The sequence below is a fragment of the Geotrypetes seraphini genome, chromosome 15 (assembly GCF_902459505.1).
Source record: "Geotrypetes seraphini chromosome 15, aGeoSer1.1, whole genome shotgun sequence".
NCBI classification, from domain to species: Eukaryota; Metazoa; Chordata; class Amphibia; order Gymnophiona; family Dermophiidae; genus Geotrypetes; species Geotrypetes seraphini.
The window spans coordinates 41,263,576-41,285,373 of NC_047098.1; the positions used below are offsets into that span (position 1 = coordinate 41,263,576).

The 21,798-nt window shown below is 43.7% G+C and overlaps 1 protein-coding gene across 1 annotated transcript in view; it reads left to right on the top strand.

The window, feature by feature from the left end:
• DOC2B (double C2 domain beta) overlaps positions 1–21,798 on the top strand; it is a 451,468-nt gene that overhangs the window by 225,459 nt on the left and 204,211 nt on the right. The window contains exon 4 of the mRNA XM_033922682.1: positions 7,000–7,109. Coding sequence (XP_033778573.1) covers positions 7,000–7,109 — 110 coding nt within the window. The remainder of the gene's footprint in view (positions 1–6,999; positions 7,110–21,798) is intronic.

Here is a 21,798-nt window from a genome sequence, read left to right on the forward strand (position 1 = left end):
CAGTGACGGATCTGTGAAGTGTGAAGTGTGCTGTGCCAGGAGTTGTATTAAGACCTGCAGTAAAATATGACTGTTTGCTATCAGGCTGCTTCAGAGACTTTTTTATCTCATACATTTGTTTTCTTTTCTTTCATTATTTCTATTTTCTATTTCTTTGATCTTTGATCTTGGAAATGTATTATATGTGGTTCTTACACATTTTTAGTTTAATCAGGTACTTTAGCTAGATTGTGAGCCTTCAGGACAGATAGGGTAGCTTTTCTCAAGTACGTAATTTCATTTTAATTTGATACTTTGTAAACCGCTTAGGTCAGTAAAATGCAGGAGCGGTATATCAAATCTTAAATAAACATAAATCCTACTCCAGCTGTTTTGTGATTATTTTGTTTTTTTAAATTGTGAGCCTACCAGGGACAGAAAAATACCTACTTTACCTGACTATATAAGATACCTGCAAGTCTGAAGGCTATTGAAATGGTATACATTTAAGTACAGTGGCTATTTTTCTGTTCCTGGAGGGCTCAAAATTAACAACAACAAAAAAAATCACAAACAGCTGAAGTAGGATATGACACCGGGTCCATCCATTCTCAATCCATTGCTCTAATCATTAGGCTACCTCTCTGCTCTAAATGGCTATCTGGGCATTTTATTAGATGGACATTCCTTTACTTCCACACAGACATCCATATCCCTTGTTTTCCACCATTCATAATTAGGACATTTCAGTTTGTACTTGTAAAATGGATGTTCATGGTGTTTGGATCCAATACGTGGAAGTCCATCTTTAAATGTATTTTATAAAAGGCTATATCCTATTCTAAAATATACAGGTATGTGAGATGAACATCCATTTTTTGAGTTAGATGTCCTTTCTAAAATGCACGTCCATGTGCAATATTCAAATCCATTCTCTTACTTTATGGCATAAGCTGTCTGTGAGCTGTCATATGTAAAGGATAAGATATCACAACACAACAGTCTCCATGATTGATGTTTTCCAGTCAGGAACACTGTTTGGTTTACCTTCTGTAAAAACTAGACGCAGGACAAAGACTAGAATGAAATCATTCTCAGGGGGCAGCTTGTATCCTGTGGAATACATTAACCATGAATATCAGATCTGTCTCAGGCTATTTCTCATTCCAAGGGGCTTTGTAAACATGATTGTTTAGTGAAGTGACTGTTTAATCGAGTTTGTCCAGGCAACACAGCAGCTATAGGGGTAATTAGATCTGGATGAATTAAAGCAGAGGGTTTTCAAATCTTGGTGAGAGATGTATTTCATCCAGGGAGTCCTTTTACTAAAATTACCGTAGGATTGGTTGTTTGTTTGTTTTTTTGGGGGGGTGTTGCACTTGCTATATTTTAGGTGCAAAACCTGGTGTGTAGTAAGTGCAGTTACTGTTGGGATATGTCCAACATTCCCTCTAAAGCAGGGATCTCAAAGTCCCTCCTTGAGGGCCGCAATCCAGTCGGGTTTTCAGGATTTCCCCAATGAATATGCATTGAAAGCAGTGGATGCACATAGATCTCATGCATATTCATTGGGGAAATCCTGAAAACCCGACTGGATTGCGGCCCTCAAGGAGGGACTTTGAGATCCCTGCTCTAAAGGTACCATAGTGACAAGTTCCCTATAGCGCCTTAATGTCAAATGCAATTAGTGCATATTTGATAGTGCACTAATTATCAGGTACTAAGGCCTAAATTCACTAAGCCCATCGATCTTACCGATCCAAGGCAGGCCAACCAATTCTCCAACCTTCTGCATGTAAATGAGGTGATCGTAGGCATACCCCTCACCGATGAGATGGATCGCTGGAGAGTGATCCCGACGCATGCGCAGACCATCTACTTTGCCTGTAGATGGTCTGTGCGTGTGTTTGCTGTCTGTTTTTTAAATTTTCTTTTTTACTGGCCCTGACTCCTGCTCTCTGCCGCCCTTCCCTGCAGTGCGAGCCTGTGGTTTTAACCCACGGGTTTAAAACGAGTTAAAACAACGGGCTCACACTGCAGGGAAGGGTGGCAAGCAGGAGCAGGAGAAGGAGAATCGTGGCAGAGAGCAGGGAGGGAGGAGAGTTTTTTTGAACAGGAAGCAGAGATGTTGGCAGAGCAGGATCGCGGCAGAGAGCACAGAGGGAGCAGAGAGCTAAATGGAGCAGGGCAGAGAGCAGGGCTGGTGGAAGTTGGCTGGGATTTCAGGGCGGCAATAGAGCTGGAGAGTCGGCAGGGACGTGTGCGACTGGTCCTCAGCAGTCGCTTTGTTTTAGGATCGGCCAGCCTAGTCGGTGTTCCTCTTTTTCTTTTTTAGTGAATCGCAGTCTGCCTACATTTGCATGCCGTTCCCCCTCATTTGCATGCACGGCACGGATCGGGTGCGGGAGAAAGGTTAGTGAATCGGGTCGGGGTCGCTAAGTGGTCGGGACTTGATCGGTGGCCTTAGTGAATCTAGCCCTAAGTGCAGTGTGCAGTCCACTCCACACCTAATCTCTGCCCAGTCACTGTCCCAACCCATGCTGGTTGGGTGAGTCCCTCGGTTTTTACAACCATTGTGTATTTTATTTTTGCGTAGCCCATATATTTATTGTACAGAACTTATTTTTATAGGGCTTTTTTTGTGAACTGCTTTGTATGGTCATTTTCTGAAAAAAGGTGGCTCTTGAGTGCTACTTTAATTAAAACTGAGTGTGTCTCTATGGAGACACACAAACACACAATCATTGAAGAGATCCTTAATTAACCAAGCTGAGTTGTGTGTCCACAGAGAGGATGTTCTGCGCTAAATCAGTGTACTATGAGATTTCATCAGAATTGCCTGGGTTTGATGCTTAAACTGTGACACCGTTCTTTTGTCATAAGGGGTCAATAAGTGGAACTAGGGGTGCTGTCAGTAGAATGAGTCAAACGGATAAAATTATACGTGTCCCTGGAAAGCACATGCGCTCATTGTAGCAAGATATGAGACATATTAAGTGACAACTGAAGAGCAGAAAGACATTGCTAAAAGTACTTGGGAATTGCAACATGGTGCAAATATAAAGTTACCGTCATCCTGGGTGGATGCAAATTGAAATGTATTGAGCTGTGACTAGAAACGCTTAGGGATCCTTTTACTAAGCTGTGTAAGGTGCTAACAAACGCCTGACAGTTAAAAATGGAGTACCGTGGGATGCGCTCGGGTGTTCTGTGGTAACTTTGAAATCTGTGCGTGCTGAGTGCTAAATTTTAAAGGGGTCCTTTGACTAAGGTGCGTTAGCCGTTTTAGTGTGCGCTAAACGCTAACACACCCATTATATGTCCATGGACGCGTTAGCGTTTACCACGCGCTAAAATGGCTAGCGTGCCTTAGTAAAAGGGGTGAGGAGCGGGTATTCCTGTGCTAACCAATTATTACATCTACATTACCACACACTAGCTGGTTAGTGCAGGGATACCTGGTGAACACTTACAGGCCAATATTCAGACTGCGGGAGACAGCCGACCAGTTCCTGTGATTGGCGGCAAAACTGGAAACTCAATGTCGGCGCCATATCCGGTGACCAGCATTGAATTTCCAGGTTTAATTTGGCCTGCCGAGACATAGCCAATTAAGCTGAAAGCCAGCCAGCTGATGAATAACTTCTAGCAGCCAAAGATAAACCTGCCTTATAGGCACGCCTATCTGGCCACTGAATATAAGAACTTAAGAACTGTCATAGTGGGTCAGAGCCATGGTCCATCTAGCCCAGTTTTCTGTTTCGAGCAGTGGCCAATCCAGGTCACAGTATCTGGCAGAAACCCAAATAGTAGCAACATTCCATGCTACCGAGGACAAGCAATGGCTTCCCCATGTCTGTCTCAATAGCAGACTATGGACTTTTCCTCCAGGAACTTGTCCAAACCTTTCTTACACTAACAGCTGTAACCTCATCCTCTGGCAATGAGTTTCAGAGCTTAACTATTTGAGTACAAAATATTTCCTCCTATGTGTTTTAAAAGTATTGAGTGTCCCTTGGTTTTTGTACTTTCACCCTTGGTGAAAAATCAATTAATTCTTACCCATTCTACACCACTCAGGATTTTGTAGACCTCAATCATATCTCCCCCTCCTCTCAATTTCTTTTCCAAACTGAAGAGCCTCAACCTCTTTAGTCTTTCCTCATATAAAAGGAGTTCCATCCCTAATTCTGTTATATCTTTTTTGAGATACAGTGACAGAACACCATGGAGCAACAGGACACACCATGGAGCAATACAGAGGGATTATAATATTCTCAGTCTTATTTACCATCCCTTTCCTAATAATTTCTAGCATCCTGTTTGTTTTTTTGTTTTTTTGCTGCAGTCGCACACTGGGCACAAAATTTCGGCATATTGTCTACAATGACACCTACGAGGTGCCACTGAAAAGTTCGGAGACTTTGTTGGTTGGGCTGAGAACTTTTCAGCAGCCCCTTGTAGATCTTTTTCTTGGGTGCCGACTCCTAAGGTGGACCTTAGCATCTGGTAATTATGATTTGGATTATTCTTCTCGCTGAATATTGGTAGTGACCGGCTATGGCGAGCAACATAGCCAGCCACTAGGTTAGCCACTGGCCAGGATATTCATCAGGAGATAGCCAGCTGTCTCCTGCTGAATATCAATGGACAACCGGTTATGTGCTGTTTGATCGGCCTGTTACCGCCTACAAAGTGGTTGGTAGTAAGTGCTCTTGCAGCAATTTTTAATAATAGCCACATGCTAATGGCAACATTAGTACATGTCCATTAATGCAAAAATTAGAAAATAGACCATTTTATGGCCATGGTAAAAATGGCTTTGGCATATGGGAAAGACACCCACACCTTGTGACCCTGGGCAAGGAGGGGAGAGTGTGGCACAGTGGTTAAAGCTACAGCCTCAGCACCCTGAGGTTGTGGGTTCAAACCCATGCTGCTCCTTGTGACCCTGGGCAAGTCACTTAATCCCCCCATTGCCCCAGATACATTAGATAGATTGTGAGTCCACCGGGATAGACAGAGAAAACTGCTTGAGTACCTGAATAAATGCATGTAAACCATTCTGAGCTCCTCTTGGAGATCTGTATAGAAAATTGAATAAATACAGTAATGGCATGCTAAGGACATTTTTTTTCCAGCACCTTTGATAAAGGAGCCCTTAATGACCAAGAAAAGACTATTTTCAATAGGAAACAGCACTTTAAATAACATCTTTTTTCAAGCATTACAATATAGCAGTGCAGTGTTCACTACATGATTTTACTCTATAGAAGCAAGAGCTTGTACCAAATATGTTTAGGGTTCAGATAATGATAGTCACTGACAATGCAGTACTGGTGACTCAAAATTCAAACATGGTAACTTGATCACTTCTGGTCATGTAGAGACCCCCCCCCCCCCCCCACACACACACACACACACACTCCTGTTTTGGGACATTTTCATGGGAGCCTCAGGTACAAACTTAGATTGTGAGTTGTCCAGGGACAGGGAAACACCTACTGTACCTGAATATAACTCTCTTTGAGCTACATTTAAAAAAGACTTAATCCAAAGATAAATTTAAAAAAATGAATATGGCCCTATCAAACTTGCTAGATGAGTCCCTGATGAAATGATTCAGAAGATATCTGTAGAAGTTTTACTATGCTCTGGTTTTTCCTGAAATCATCAGCATATATTTACATCCAAAGGATGCAACTCTGCTCCTTCAGGGCTTGGCTCAGATATCTCATTGAACAAGCTCTGCAAATTGGCCTGGTTCTCGGATCAAATATCTGTAGATATTCATTGCAGATATCCTGAAAACCAGACACATTTGTGGCCTTAAGGATAAGGTATACAAAAGGGCAACAATGGTAAAGGCGATGGGACAACTTCCTTAAGAGGTTAAGGTTTTTCAGCTTGGAGAAGAGGCAGGCAAGGAGAGATATGATATAAAATAATGAGTGGAGCATGTAGACATTGCTTGTTTACTCTTCCCAAAAATACAAGGTCTAGGGACATGATTTGAAGCTACTAATTAGTCATTTAAAACAATCAGAGAAAATATTTCTTCACTCAACATGTAATTAAACTTGAATTTCTTACCAGAGAATATGGTAAAAGCACTTAGCCTAGAAGGGTTTAAAAAAGGTTTGAATAATTTCCAAAAGAAAAGTCCATAAGTCATTATTAAGATGGACTTGGGAAAATCCACTGCTTATTTCTAGGATAAGCAGCATAAGCTCTGTTTTACTCTGCGGAGGAGCCTAAGGCTCTGATTAGCCCAGGTTGCTTAAGGCCCCACCCATGGAAGGGGCCTTAGGTCTCTGGGCCAATCAGAGCTTTAGCCTCTCCCCATAACAGGTAAGGGGGGGCAGGGAGGGCTTTTGGAGGCCCAGGGGTGTGGGGTGGGGGCTGCTGCTTGGCAGTGGGAGGGAGCGGGCATCCCTCTGCTGCTGTGGGGGTTTTCTTGACATCGGTGGTGGGAGGGAGTGGGCATCCCTTTCGCTGCTGGTGGGGTTGCTTGATGTCAGCGGCGAGAGTGCTCCTGCTGATCTTTGATTTGGGGGTCTTTTGGGGGGATTATTCTGCACTTGTGCTGATCGCTATCACCAGTGATCGGCACATACAAATTTAGCGACCCTTCGTGACTCTCTGTGAACTTCATTTGCATGCATGGTTTTAAAGAATGGCTCACCTTTTTTAAATCGTTACAGTAGTGGCCACGACAGTGGTCCATCGGATTTTACCGCCAATATTTAAGAATCTTACCCTAAGAGTCCTTCGTAATCCACTGGATTTCTAAGTTCCCTTTGTGACCCATACAGGTATTCATTTAGACAAGTGACTTTGATGCATAGAGGTATTTGAAGCTGCTCCAGGGTACAGATATGCAGATTTCACTAATGAAACTCAGAAAAATTGTCTCAAAGCTCTTTTAACTGGTGGGAACAGCATTCTCTTATTGTGCTTCCAGCCAATCAAATTGCTTAACAGGAACACTGCTTTGACTCACTTTCCTCTTCCTTGTAGGCAAATAAACTAAGAACAAAAACCTTGCGGAACACTCTGAATCCCACCTGGAATGAAACCCTCACCTACTATGGAATCACCGATGAGGACATGATTCGTAAAACGCTACGGTAAGTGGAATCCTCGACATGGTTGGGGAAGCTAGTGAGTAGTGACCCAGATTTATAACCGAGAAAAAATACTTTCTGACCTACTGTTAACAATCAAACAGGAATAATGCTATAGAGATCTTTATTTGGGAACTTTTTCCACTGCAATCTTCTCAAAATGCAACTGCCAGACTTATCTTCCTTCAGTATTGCTATAACCATGCTACAACCCTCTTCAAGTCATTACAATGACTTCCCAACTAGAGGTCTGCACGGGAACGGGGATCGCGGGGATCCCGCGGGTCCCGCGGGGATCCCGCGGGTTCCCCCCCTGGCCCACGGGACTCCCACGGGGACGCCCCCTGGCCCACGGGACTCCCACGGGGATGCCCCCCTGACCCACGGGACTCCCACGGGGACGCCCCCTTGCCCACGGGACTCCCACGGGGATGAAAACAACCTACCTAAATTCTGGCGATGCAAGTCTGGCGTCGCGTCGGGAAATAGCCATGTTGAGCAGTGAGCTCAGCACGTACACAGATGAAAGCCTTGCTTGCTGATTGGTCCGGCGGCCCCGCCCCACCGTGCCGCCGGACCAATCAGCAAGCAAGGCTTTCATCTGTGTACGTGCTGAGCTCACTGCTCAACATGGCTATTTCCCGACACGGGCATTAGGCTGTTTTTTGTCATTTCGGGTGGGGGATGGCAGCGGCAGCAGCAGCCTGAAAAAGAAATCATCCTGGCCGGGTTCGGTGTCATGCTCCGGAGCTTCTACAGCCTTCCTATCTCCCTCTCCCTTCTACCTGCGGCTCTCTTCGGCAACAACGATCGACACAAGCTTCTGGCGTCGGGGCCTACCCTCTGCGAGTCCCGCTTGTTTCAACTTCCTTTTTCCACAAAGGCGGGACTCGTAGAGGGAAGGCCTCGATGTCGGCAGCTTGTCTTGATCACCGCTGCTGACGAGTTGCTTAAGAGAGCCGCGGAGCAGGGGGGTGTTGCCAGGTGCAGGTAGAAGGGAGAGGGCCAGATGCAGGACTCGTGGGTGAGGGAGGAGAAGAGAGAGGGGAGAGAAACAAAAGGAAATATTTCATACTGGGCTGGGCAGGAGTGGAGAGAGGGTGGAAAGATTCTGGCTACAGGGTGCATTAACAAAGGAAAAAGGGGGAAAGCTGAAAATGGAGATAGTGACACAAAGAAGAGAAAGGGTAAGCAGGACCTTCTGAATAAGGATAGAGATACAGAGGGGACATGAAGAGGAGGTGAAATAGAGACATAGAAGTAATGCTGAAAAAGTGTGTGTGGGGGGGGGGAGATAAAGACATTGAAAGGGCAAATGGTGAATATGGGGTAAAGACAAGGACAGAGACAAATGAAGATTCTGAAAAAGTGGTGAGATAGGGATATAGGTGAGATGGACACAAAGAAGGGTGATGCTGGAAAATAGGTGGAATGGTAATTCTGACAGACACAGAAGGGAAATGCTGGATCAAGGAGAGATGGGGCTCAGGCTGGATGGAATGAGGAGAAATGCCTTGTTGGCCCGGAACTTCCTCTCCTACGTCAGAATTGACGTCAGGGAGCGGAATGCTGGTCAGCGCGACGCTTCTGCAGGGAAAGCTTGGGACAGCGGTGGCTTGGGGACTATTCCCCGATGGCGGTGGCAGCAAACCGAGTGGCTTGGGGGAGGGCACGGAGAAAGAAAGAAAGGGGGCAGACAGAGAGACAGAAAGAAGGGGGAACAGGGAGACAGAAAGAAAAAGTTGGGGGAGAGAATGAGGTCTGGAGGAGAGGAAACATACAGGAGGCTGAAAGAAAGGAAGAAAGATTGGATGCACAGTCAGAAGAAGAAAGTGCAACCAGAGACTCATGAAATCACCAAACAGCAAAGGTAGGAAAAATGATTTTATTTTCAATTTAGTGATCAAAATGTGTCTGTTTTGAGAATTTATATCTGCTGTCTATATTTTGCACTATGGCTCCCTTTTACTAAACCGCAATATTGTTTTTTAGCGCAGGGAGCCTATGAGCATTGAGAGCAGCGCGAGGCATTCAGCGTAACTCCCTGTGCTAAAACCTACTATTGTGGTTTAGTAAAAAGGGAGGGGGTGTATTTGTCTATTTTTGTATTTTGTTACCGAGGTGACATTGCATAGAGTCATCTGCCTTGGGAAATGTATATGGCAGATATCTTTGTTTTGTGTTCAAAAGAAAAGGAAATGCATTTCTGGTTTTATTTCTACAGTGTTGAAGTACTTGTTGGCCCTTGCTGTGACTGGTGGGGATCCCCAAGCACCGCCAGCAGAGGACCTCCTCTAGAGATGGTCAGAACTCCCCTCCACCAAGCGCAGCAGTCGCTGGCAGCATCCATGAGCCACTGAGGTGCCAGCATCTGTGACTCAGGGACGCTACTGCTGCCTGCCAAGCTTGGCAAAAGGGACCCCAGGCCAACTGCAAAGGAAGTCCTCAGCTGACAGTTTGTGGGTTCTCATCAGCTGAGTATTTATATTTTATATTTACATTAGAGGTTCTGGTAGAAACCCATTTACAAAGTATGTATTCTTCCCAATTAATATTTCCAAATTAATAGTCTCTTTGCTTATTTGTAAATGGGTCTCTACCAGAGCCTTTAATTCAGTAGCATAATTAAATAAAATAACTATTTCTGAAGTTTATAGGGAAGGATGGTGACGGAGGGGATTCCTCGCGGGGACGGGTGGGGACGGAGGGGATTCCTCGCGGGGACGGGTGGGGACGGAGGGGATTCCTCGCGGGGACGGGTGGGGACGGAGGGATTCCTCACGGGGACGGGTGGGGACGGAGGGATTCCTCACGGGGACGGGTGGGGATGGGTGGGATTTTGGCGGGGACGGGTGGGGACGGGTGGGATTTCTGTCCCCGCGCAACTCTCTATTCCCAACCACCGCCTCATACAGATCAAGCCTTTATTGCTCATATACAAATGTATTTACAGTGCAACTCCTCATTACTTCTGCTTTCTTCCCCCTATGCTTTTCTTGGTGAACTCCATTCATCTGACAAGTCAATTATTTGTGCCCATCTCCTCCGCTGCTAACTCACGACATTGGGCTAGATTCACTAAGGACATCAATCATGTCCCGACCAGTTTGCGACAACTTTGCGACCCCAACCCAATTCACTAACCTTACTCCTGATCTGATCTGCATTCGATCCGATCTGCACATGCAAATGAGGGGGAACAGCATGCAAAGTAGGAAGGATGCGATTCACAAATCAATTTCAGGAACACCGACTGAGCTGCCCGATCAAAAAACAAGCAACTGCTGAGGACCAGTCGCTTGTGCAAAACCCGCTGCTCTCTGTCCCAAATCTGCTCTCTGCCACCCCGCTCTCTGCCCTGATTATCCTTTTCTCGGCTGCCTTGCTCTCTGCCCCAACTCTCCTACTCGCCCCTGCAGTGCGAGCCCGTGGTTTTAACCTGCAGGTTTAAAACAGGTTAAAACCACGGGCTCGCAAAGTTAAAAAAAAAAAGTTTCCAGCTCTGCTGAGCATGGAGGGCCAGCGCATGTGCAGACCATCTACAGGCAAAAAAGATGGTCTGCACATGCGTCAGGATTGCGCTCCAGCGATCCGTGTGGTCAGTGTGTTAGGGGGGGGGAGCGTTCCTGCAATCGCCCTCATTTGAATAAGGACCCGTTGTGGATCATTTGGCCTGCCATGGATCGGACACAATCAGGCAGGTTAGTGAATCTGCCCCATTGTCCTTTCAAGCTTTCTGCGTTGTTTGCCTTGAACAGATTTCCTGAATCAGTGTGTTGGGTTCCCTTTCTTGCCATATTCAAATCCAGATTAATAACATTTTGAAGCTGTTTTTCTGGGGTTCACAGGGGAGGAGCTGGGTGGGACATGGGCTGGGCTCCCACTTAAGCCCAAAACTTACAGAATACTGTAAATTACTTGGGGTCCCTGCCACACTTGGGTACTTGTACCAGCTCTATGGTTGACCTAAATGTTAAGTGTGTCTTTACAGGATTATGCAAATATTTTATAATGGTATCTAGTCTTCTAGGATCTTTTATAGAAAAGGCTCTTACCAAACAGTCTTAAGGTACCTAATGGAGGCCCCCTAAGTGTAACAGATGTACATAAAAATGTCCCTTCTAGACTATTCTTGCTCTATCAAGCTTGTTGTTTTAATGCTTTAGAGCAGTAATATTCCCTGTAAATCCTAGAGATATGCTCAGGTTGGTTTTTAAGGACACCCTTAACAAAATATTTAAGAGATTTGTATTCATACTGCCTCTATGCTATGCAAATCTACTTTATGCATATTCATTAGAGAGAGCAAAAACCTGACCTGCTCAGGGCTTTTGAGGACTGTAAGTGAAGTCCATTGCTTTAGAGTTGTTTTTGGGGGGGTTTTTGTAATCATTTTAATTAGAAAGGGTACAACCGAAGAACAGGAACAACAAGAATATCAAAAGCGCAGATACAAAGAGGCATCATATACACAAGAAAATGCACTCTCCACAAGTAGACACATAAATGGCACAGGCGTAACATGGCAAACAAAAAGAAAACCCAAAGGGAAGCCACCCCCACCCAGCAAACGGAAACGTAAAAAGAGCTGACCCATACAAGCAGGAGAGGAAGGTCACCCGAACCACCAGTAATATATAGAGACCGAGGGCCCCCAATGCCCCCATATGGAGAGGCTAGACAATAAAGGTCATCCCAGGTCATCCAGCCGACCCCTTATATTTTCAATGTTATGGAAAGTACAAATAACCTAACCGAAACAGCTCCCCAAGATGCCATACACGTCACACAGCACCAACCATTCATACAACAGACACACTACAAACACATACCCCAGTCAGAGTCCTGTCCCCCCCCCCCCCCACCCCCGGTATATGGTTTCTCAAGCTCTCCTCAGAGACCCCTAGCTGGTTCATTTTTTAAGTTATCTACCATGATTATGAAAGAAATAGATTTACAAATACTACCATCACTGTATGTATATGTATCTCATGCATATTCATGTTGGATGATCCGAAAGCCCAACTGATGAGAGATTTCTGAGCAGACAGTATTAGGAGGCATATTTAAGCATGTTAGCCAGAAGCAGCAATTCTGCACCTATATAACATGTCTTTTCTGGAAATACTCAATAGCCTGATGTCAGCCCCCATTTTCTTGGCTGTGCACTTTTAAATAAAACACCAGTAGCTATTTGTCTTGACTACTAATGGTATAACAGGTTTGATATTTATCACTTGATGACAAAACTGTTGGAGTGTAAAACAAAGCACCTCAGATCATTAAACTCCATATTTCTCTTTTTACCAGTTTAATTACTCAAAGTCTAACTATATTTCTTTTTTCTGAAGCTTCACGGCTGGGCTGTTTTCATACTGTAAGACAATTGATCTGCTACATCCTTTTATGTCTACCCAAACTCTGAAAATAAGGATCTAATGGAAAAAATGGCAAGATGGTTCTAGCTGTACTGCTCCCACCAATACACTTGTCTAGATGTGGTTTTGATTCACTTTAAAATGCTTTTTTATTGGCTTTTTAAATTCAGTAAATTTGTATTAGATTGCCTATACATTTTCTAATCAACAAAATAGGCTTTTCTCTCTATTCTCCTTCATGCTTTCTCTTCTTGTCTTGGATTCTTCTTTTTCTCATAGCTGCTGTTTTCAAAAACATAACAGAAATAAGGTGATACCTTTTTTATTGGGCGAACTTAAAGCATTTTATGATTAGCTTTTGAAGGTAACCCCTTCTTCCTCAGATCAGAAATAAGACAATGTTGACAAATATCAGTATATATAAGGGAAACATGAAAGCATTCCAGTGACAGTCTCAAAGGAAGAGGGAGAGGTGGGTAGGTTGGTAGGTAGGAGACAGAGAGGTTAAAAAGCAGTTTAAATTCCTTTATAGGGTGAAAGTCAAGGTCTTTGTTAATTCCTGTCTGATGGGTATCAAAATATTTCATCATTTTGATTTCAAAGGTCTTACATTTTGGAATTGTCCTAAAATTTCCTTTTAGTATTCTCACCTGGGCCAATCAGAGCCTTAGGCCCCTCCTCGGTGCTTCCCAGGATGTACCAGGAAGGGGAAGGTCTGCCATTTTGAAGAGGTGATCCTGCTGGCCGGAGGGAGCAGGCATCCCTCTGCCGGCTTTTGTCTTAAAGGTATTTGGGGGGGGGGGTTGTTGGAGGGGCAGGTGACCCTGATGTTAGGAGGGAGTGGGCATCCCTCCTGCCATCCTTCAATTTAAAGGTGCGGGGGAGGGGGGTTGTCAGGGAACGAGGAACACCAGCAATGTTGGGGCTTCGAACAGCCCTGGGGGAGATTGATGGAAGGGAGGAATTGAGTATCATTTTTTGTAATTTGTGGGGGGAGGGGTCTGAGCTGGCAAGCCTTACTTTCCTGTCAGTGCCTGAGCCTGCCAGAAAACTTTGCCTGCAAATGTGGCACAACGAGGTTAGGGAATCACCTGGCAATGATAGAGAATTGCCCGGAGTGCTAGTTTAAATATTAATGAGCCCATTTTACTACCATTTTAATATTAATGACCTAATTGTACTACATTTGCATGGCAGAGTCAGAGACTTCTAGGAAGCTTGGAAAAGATCACACTGAGCCGTTCTGATAATCGGCCAGTAGCGACCATCATTAAGTGCATGGTAAGTTTTGAGAATCCAGTCCTCAGTAAGGGGTTTTTAGGTATTTATCTCTGTCTCTTGGGTCAGAGCAGATACATTGGTATTTGTGTAGCTTGGCTGTGTACAATGTATTGTTTTGTATGTGAGGGGCGGAAGCTGGAGCTGTGGAGGAGGCTGCATGTGTCTGTAGTTTCTTGTGTATGGATGTCTATATGTAATTATTGTTGATAGAAAATGTGGTGTCTAGAAAATTGACTTTTTCTGGGGAGTAGTTAATTTTGAATTTAATTGTAGGATGGTGTGTATTGAAAGAATTGAAAAATTGTTTGAGAGTCTCTTCTCCCTCAGTCCAAATCATAAAAATGTCACCAATACGCCCTGAAGAGGTTTGCATATTGTGGTGCCATCCTGGTGCCCATAGCAGTGCCCATTATTTGCAGATACATAGAAACATAGAACATGACGGCAGAAAAGGGCCACGGCCCATCTAGTCTGCCCACACAAATGGCCCACCCCCTAACTACCTCCATGAAGAGATCCCACATGCCAATCCCATCTTTTCTTAAAATCTGGCACACTGTTCAAGAGGAAAAAGTTGTGAGTTAGAATGAATTTGATTAATGCTGTAATCGCTTCCAGTGAGTATTGATGGTCCAGAGTAGATGTTTTTGTGAATTTTTCACATGCAGCAATGCCATCTGCATGAGGAATGTTGCTGTATAGTGATTCTACATCCATTATGACTAGAAGTGCGCCAGATGGTAGCTGCTTAATATTATTTAATTTGTTCAGAAAGTCCGTGGTGTTGTGTATGAAACTTGCTGTCTTGTGCACTAAGGCCCTGATTCTATAAAGTCCACCTAAAGTTAGGTGCTGATATAGGAACCTACAGGGAAATTCTTTAAAGGGTGCCTAAAGTTAGGCGCCTAACTTAATTGACAAAATACCCTTAGTATAGGGGTGCCAGATTTTATTATAGTAAAATCCGGACCCCCCTAGACCCTCCCCAAGGCCTGTCCAGTTCTGTCCATCACCGCCCCATTATGCCCAAGCTCCCCCCCCAATCCCAGCCCCCCACTCCCCCCACTGCCTGTTCTCGGGCAGGAAGAAATCCCAGCATGATTTAGAGGAGGCTTTTCAAAACCTGGACAAAGTGCCGGGTTTTGAAAAGTCATCCGAACCCCTAGACATGTCCTCAAAAGGGAGGACATGTCCAGGGAAATCCAGACGTTTGGTAACCCTACCTTTAATAGGTTCAATAAATGGGGAAAAAAATGAATTGTGCGATAGGCACCTTTCCAATTCTATAAAAGATAGGTGCCTATTGCATGGCATTTAGGCCTCCTTTTACGAAACTGTGATAGCAGTTTCTACCGCGGGGAGCCGCACTAAATGGCCTGTGCTGCTCCTGATGCTCATTGAGTTCCTATGAACGTCGGGTGCTGCTCCTGATGCTCATTGAGTTCCTATGAACGTCGGGTGCTGCTCCTGATGCTCATTGAGTTCCTATGAACGTCGGGTGCTGCTCCTGAAGCTCATTGAGTTCCTATGAACGTCGGGTGCTGCTCCTGATGCTCATTGAGTTCCTATGAGCGTCGGGTGCTGCTCCTGATGCTCATTGAGTTCCTATGAGCGTCGGGTGCTGCTCCTGATGCTCATTGAGTTCCTATGAGCGTCGGGTGCTGCTCCTGATGCTCATTGAGTTCCTATGAACGTCGGGTGCTGCTCCTGATGCTCATTGAGTTCCTATGAACGTCGGGTGCTGCTCCTGATGCTCATTGAGTTCCTATGAACGTCGGGTGCTGCTCCTGATGCTCATTGAGTTCCTATGAACGTCGGGTGCTGCTCCTGATGCTCATTGAGTTCCTATGAGCGTCGGGTGCTGCTCCTGATGCTCATTGAGTTCCTATGAGCGTCGGGTGCTGCTCCTGATGCTCAATGATGTTCTTATGAGTTTCGGGTGCTGCTCCTGATGCTCACTGAGTTCCTATGAGCGTCGGGTGCTGCTCCTGATGCTCATTGAGTTCCTATGAGCATCGGGTGCTGCTCCTGATGCTCATTGAGTTCCTATGAGTTTCGGGTGCTACACCTGATGCTCATTGAGTTCCTATGAACGTCGGGTGCTGCTCCTGATGCTCATTGAGTTCCTATGAACGTCGGGTGCTGCTCCTGATGCTCATTGAGTTCCTATGAACGTCGGGTGCTGCTCCTGATGCTCATTGAGTTCCTATGAGCGTCGGGTGCTGCTCCTGATGCTCATTGAGTTCCTATGAGCTTCGGGTGCAGCTCCTGATGCTCATTGAGTTCCTATGAACGTCGGGTGCTGCTCCTGATGCTCATTGAGTTCCTATGAACGTCGGGTGCTGCTCCTGATGCTCATTGAGTTCCTATGAGTGTCGGGTGCTGCTCCTGATGCTCATTGAGTTCCTATGAACTTCGGGTGCTGCTCCCAATGCTCATTGAGTTCCTATGAGCGTCGGGTGCTGCTCCTGATGCTCATTGAGTTCCTATGAGCGTCGGGAGCAGCGCGGGCCATTCAGCGCGGCTCCCCGTGCTAGAAACTGCTATTGCTGTTTCATAAAAGAAGGGGTTAGTGGAGCCTAATGTCTAAGTGGGTGTTTTTATAGGTAGAGTGTGACTTAGACACCGCTAAGCGTGATTCACCAAAAACTTAGGCACCTGAAATATAGCCCTTCAAAACCCTTGGGTGCGATTCTGTAAACGGCGCCTAAATGTGATTGACACACGGCCGGTGCTTATTTTTTTAGGCACCGGCTGATTTAGGCGCCATTTAGAGAATCGGCCCCCTATTCTATAAAATTTAGGCACCCATTGTAGAATCATGCTTAGTTTTGCCTAAGCATGCTTAGGCAGTGCTCAGCATTCTAAAATTTAGGCATCCAATTTTATGCCAGGGTTTTCTATGCCTAACATTAGGTGCCAAAATCAGAGCCTAATGGCACCCTATTCACAAATGGCCCACTCGAAAACATGCCCATTATCTGACCCCTAACCATGTCCACGTTTAGTGTAGGCCCTTTGGGCTAGGTGCCTACATCTTCTAGAATCAAATTTTTCAAGTTATGTGCCTGACTTTCAATTAAATCCGTTCAGTTTCACAAAACTTGCTTACCATACCATCCTTAAGGCACATTAACACCATGCGCAATAATAACTTTTCGGCTACCACTCCTTCGCTTTGGAATTCGGGCCCAAACCATCTAAGCGACGAAACAGCCCTAAATTACATTAAGTCAGAACTAAAAATCTTTTTGTTTCAAGATGCCTTTGGCCCATAACTGTCCTCTTAAGGACGTTTTTTTCCTTTAATTCTCTCAGCTTGCAACTTTCCATTTTCCCCTCCCTCTTGTATCTTCCCTTTTCCGTTCTATACTTTGATATAATGTAGTTCTCCCCCTTTCCCCATCATTTTCTGTTTGGTTTTTTTCCTTGTTGTTAGTCTCTGTATTAATATGTACAAAATACTGTTCGGTTTTAAAGTCTTTTATTGTTATATTGTAACTTATGTTATACCCCTTTTTTATTTTAAATTTAATTATTAGATGTACACTGCCTTGAAACCTGATTTGGAAGTATAACAAACTTTTAATAAACATGAAACATCAAAGCTGACTGTGAGGTGTTGAGTGCCAGTATTAGCACAGATTAAACCTATTGCTCAATTAAAGTAGGCACCTAGAGAAGAAACGCCTAACTTTAAGTGGACGTTATATAGAATCAGGGCCTAAGAATCCCCTCTAAGAAACATCTATATGCTCACCCATCTGCGATATATTTTCTTCTTTCCAGCAGATCAAGGAAAAACATTGCAAATAGTGGCAGTGCTCTGCATATGTTTACCGCCTGCATCAGTCACTGTATCTGTACACCAGCGTTTGATTTATAGTCTGCCCAGATTTTAATGGCCTCATAAAGGATTCAGACTCATTATACCATCATAAGCGTAGTCAGTCTCCAGCACAGTTTGATGGGCTTTTTTAAAGTATCAATATTTTTTTCCTGATTGGCTTCTCAACTTGTTCAAAAGTGTTTAAAGAAAATGTAAATCATGAAGTAGAATTAAAAAGAAAACCCCCCAAGTCAAATCATTGCATTATGGCCTGACCAATAACGTGAGATTCTAGTCCTTTCAAAAGTGGAAGCTTTATTTTAAAAAGGGAATTGTGGCTCAGACATTTCAAGGGACTTACGAGGTGTCACTGAAAAGTTCTCAGCCCAACCAAGAAGAGAATGACGTGGAGCCATGAAACTTACAAGTTATTCCACACTTTTCTTGACACTTAATTTCAATGAGGCAAACGCATCTAGCAAATGGGCACAAGTATAGGGGAACCAAGCCACTGTGACATCACCGATGAGGTTGGCTCTTCGGCATTGGTGGAATGAGGTATTATGACATCACAATATGAGGGACCACTGAAAAATTGTCAGCCCAACCATGAACAGAATGATGTGAAACCATGAAACGTACAAGTTATTCCACACGTTTTTGACACTTTTCCTTTCAATGATATGAAGTGAAAACAAAAAGTGTCAAGAAACATGTGGAATAACATATGTTTCATGGCTGCACATCGTTCTCTTCTTGGTTGGGCTGAGAACTTTTCAGCGGCTCCTCGTTTTATACATTTAGTTGTGGGCTGTAAACATATAAGCCCTCTGTCTGGAAATTTTCAGTGGCACAATATGATTAGAGGAGTAACCTAATGCTTAGTGCAATGGGCTGAGAACCTGAGGAAGCAAGTTTGATTTATGCACAGAGAAATGTGTTGAATAGGTGTGTGTGTCATTAGAATAGTGAAGAAATAAAACAGGGGAAACAAATCCACAAACTCAAATACATGAGTGGAATTGTCCTAATCAGACTGATGACCACAAACTATTATAAAAATGTCCTTTTCCTCATCCAGTGTTCAAATGACTTTATTCATTCATCCAATAATTCAATGACTCGACATGTACATGTTTCGGCCAAACAAGCCTGCTTCAGGAGTCTTGAGAATCTACTAAGTTATAGTGTCTTAAATAAATGCATAGGCTCTCATGACAATGCTACGGTGCTGTGATAAAATCTTCTGCTACAGTGTTAGCCAAAAAGTCCCGGGCACTGTAGCAGAAGATTTTATCACAGCACTGTAGCATTGTCATGAGAGCCTATGCATTTATTCAAGACACTATCCGTTATAACTTAGTAGATTCTCAAGACTCCTGAAGCAGGCCTGTTTGGCCAAAACATGTACATGTCGAGTCATTGAGTTATTGCATGAATGAATAAAGTCATTTGAACATTGGATTAGTAAAAGGACATTTTTACAATAGTTTGTGGTCATCAGTCTGATTAGGACAATTCCACTCTTTTTTATGTGTCATTAGAATAGTGTACACATGTCTGTATAATTCAGTGGTCTGAGAACCTGAGAAACTGGGTTCTTTTCCTACTGCAGATGCTTCTGACACTGGGCAAGTCGCTTAACCCTAAGTTGCCCCAGGTACAAAACTTAGATTATGAGCTCACTAAGGACAGAGAAAGTACCTGCATATCATATATGTAAACTCAGAAAGATAGTATGCCAAATTCATGACTCCTATAAGCCTTACTATCATTTCTCCATTTTAGCAATGTCCTGGTGAAACCTTTCCCTGTGCTCATCACTAACACTATCAAGATTATTGGGGGAAAAAATCCAGATACTTTTGATTCCATTGATCATCCCCTTCTTCTCAATCGACTAGAAACCCGTGGGATATCAGGCACTGATATCTGAATGATCGACACTACAGTGTCAGTTTCAACAATTCCATTTCCTTCTCAAACTCCCAAACTTATGGGGTTCCCCAGGGCTCGATTTTTTTTGCCCCTACTCTTTAATATTTTCTTAACCCCTCTACTTACTTTAGCTCAATCTATAGGCTTTAGTCTTCACTTACGCCGATGATATCCAACTACTTCATCCACTAAACTCCACATCCCCCAAAGAAATATGTGATATCAACTTCAAACTCGATCAAATCAACTCTTGGCTCCAACAAAATAAACTCACACTTAACATTTCCAAAACTACAAGCGTCCTCTTTCCAACCTCCACAGATGAACATCTTTGTACCCCCATTAGCATTGCTTCCTCTCCCATCCAAATGGACAGTAAAGTTAAACTTCTTGGCATTATCTTGGACAACAACAAATCAGTGCTGTAACACAAAAATGCTTTCATAAGGTAGACTAATCCGTTCTAACTCCTCTCTTCTCGACCCCCCGTTCAATCAACATACTGATTCATTCACTCGTCATCTCGACCCTAGACTATTGTAATGCCCTCTATCAAGGAATAACCCAGAAAGAAACCCGTCACCTCCAACTAATACAAAACACTGCTGTTAAACTTCTCTACCATGCAGAAAAAATACGACCATGTTACTCCCCTTCTTCGCAAAGCTCATTGGCTGCCCATCACTCACCATTCTACCTATAAAATATTACTTCTTGCTTTCAAAACAAAAAACACACATCAACCAGCCTTCATTGATAAACTTTTAATTCCATATGCATCTTGCAGAACTCTCCGATCTAGTAATCAAAACCTGCTTACTATTCCTCCAATAAGAGAACTCTTTTATGACACCACATGCAAATCCATTTTCTCTGTCACAGCTCCCACACTATGGAATGTTCTCCCCACTGATCTTCATTTAGAAAACTCTTTTGATAAATTCAAGTCCAAACTTAAAACGTTCCTCTTTAAAGATGCCTTTACCTTGTAAATACTATTTCCTTTGAAATTCAATTATCCTTTACCGAATTCTTAAGGCAACCAAAACACTTTTTTTTAGAAGCAACCTCCCCAGCCTAATTGTACCTCCCTCTCCCATTTCCCTCATTTATTTTTATTTTCATCTTGATGTATTTATTACCTTTTCCTTCCCATCCATTCCTAATGTATCATGTACATTCATGCATAAATGTTTCCCCTTTTTTATTTTTTTGTTTTGCCAAGTTTTTATTCTTTTTTTTTACTTTTACTACATATTATTGTAAACCATTTAGATACCTGTATGATAAACGGTATATCAAAAATAAAGAAAACTTGAAAATGAATTTTTAGTGACTTTTGCATTTGAGATCACAGAATACTTTAAGCATCATCTCCACCATTTGGACATAGTCTGGTGCCTTCCTATTCCCCAGAAAATTCTTGATTACATTCATCAATACTATCCATGCACTTTTCTCACGTCCTTGCAAGACTTCATCAAAGTAAGAACATAAGAACTGCCATCTCCGGATCAGACCTTCGGTCCATCAAATCCGGCGATCCGCACATGCGAAGGCCCAGCCAGGTGTACACCTGGCGTAATTTTAGTCACCATAACCCTCTATGCCTCTCGTAAGGAGATGTGCATCTAGTTTGCTTTTAAATCCTAGAACGGTGGATCCCGCAATAACCTCCTCTGGGAGAGCATTCCAGGTGTCCACCACTCGTTCCGTGAAGCAGAACTTCCTGATATTTGTGCTGGACTTGTCCCCCCCTTAGTTTCAGTCCATGACCTCTTGTCCGTGTCACATTGGACATTGTAAATAATTTTTTTTCCTGCTCTATTTTGTCGATTCCTTTCAGTATTTTGAAAGTCTCGATCATATCTCCTCGGAGTCTCCTTTTCTCAAGGGAGAACAATCCCAGTCTCTTAAGTTGTTCCTCGTATTTCAAGTTCTCCATACCTTTTATTAGCTTCGTTGCTTATCTCTGCACTCTCTCCAGCAGTTTTATATCCTTCTTTAGGTTGGGAGACCAATGTTGGACACAGTATTCCAAGTGTGGTCTGACCATTGCCCTATAAAGCGGCATTATAACTTTCTCCGATCTACTCGTGATTCCTTTCTTTATCATGCCTAACATTCTATTTGCTTTCTTTGCCATTGCTGCGCATTGTGCCGACGGTTTCAGGGTCTTATCTATCAGTACACCCAGGTCCTTTTCTTGTTCGCTCTTACCCAGAGTTGCACCTGACATTCTATACTCGTGTTCCTTGTTCTTTCT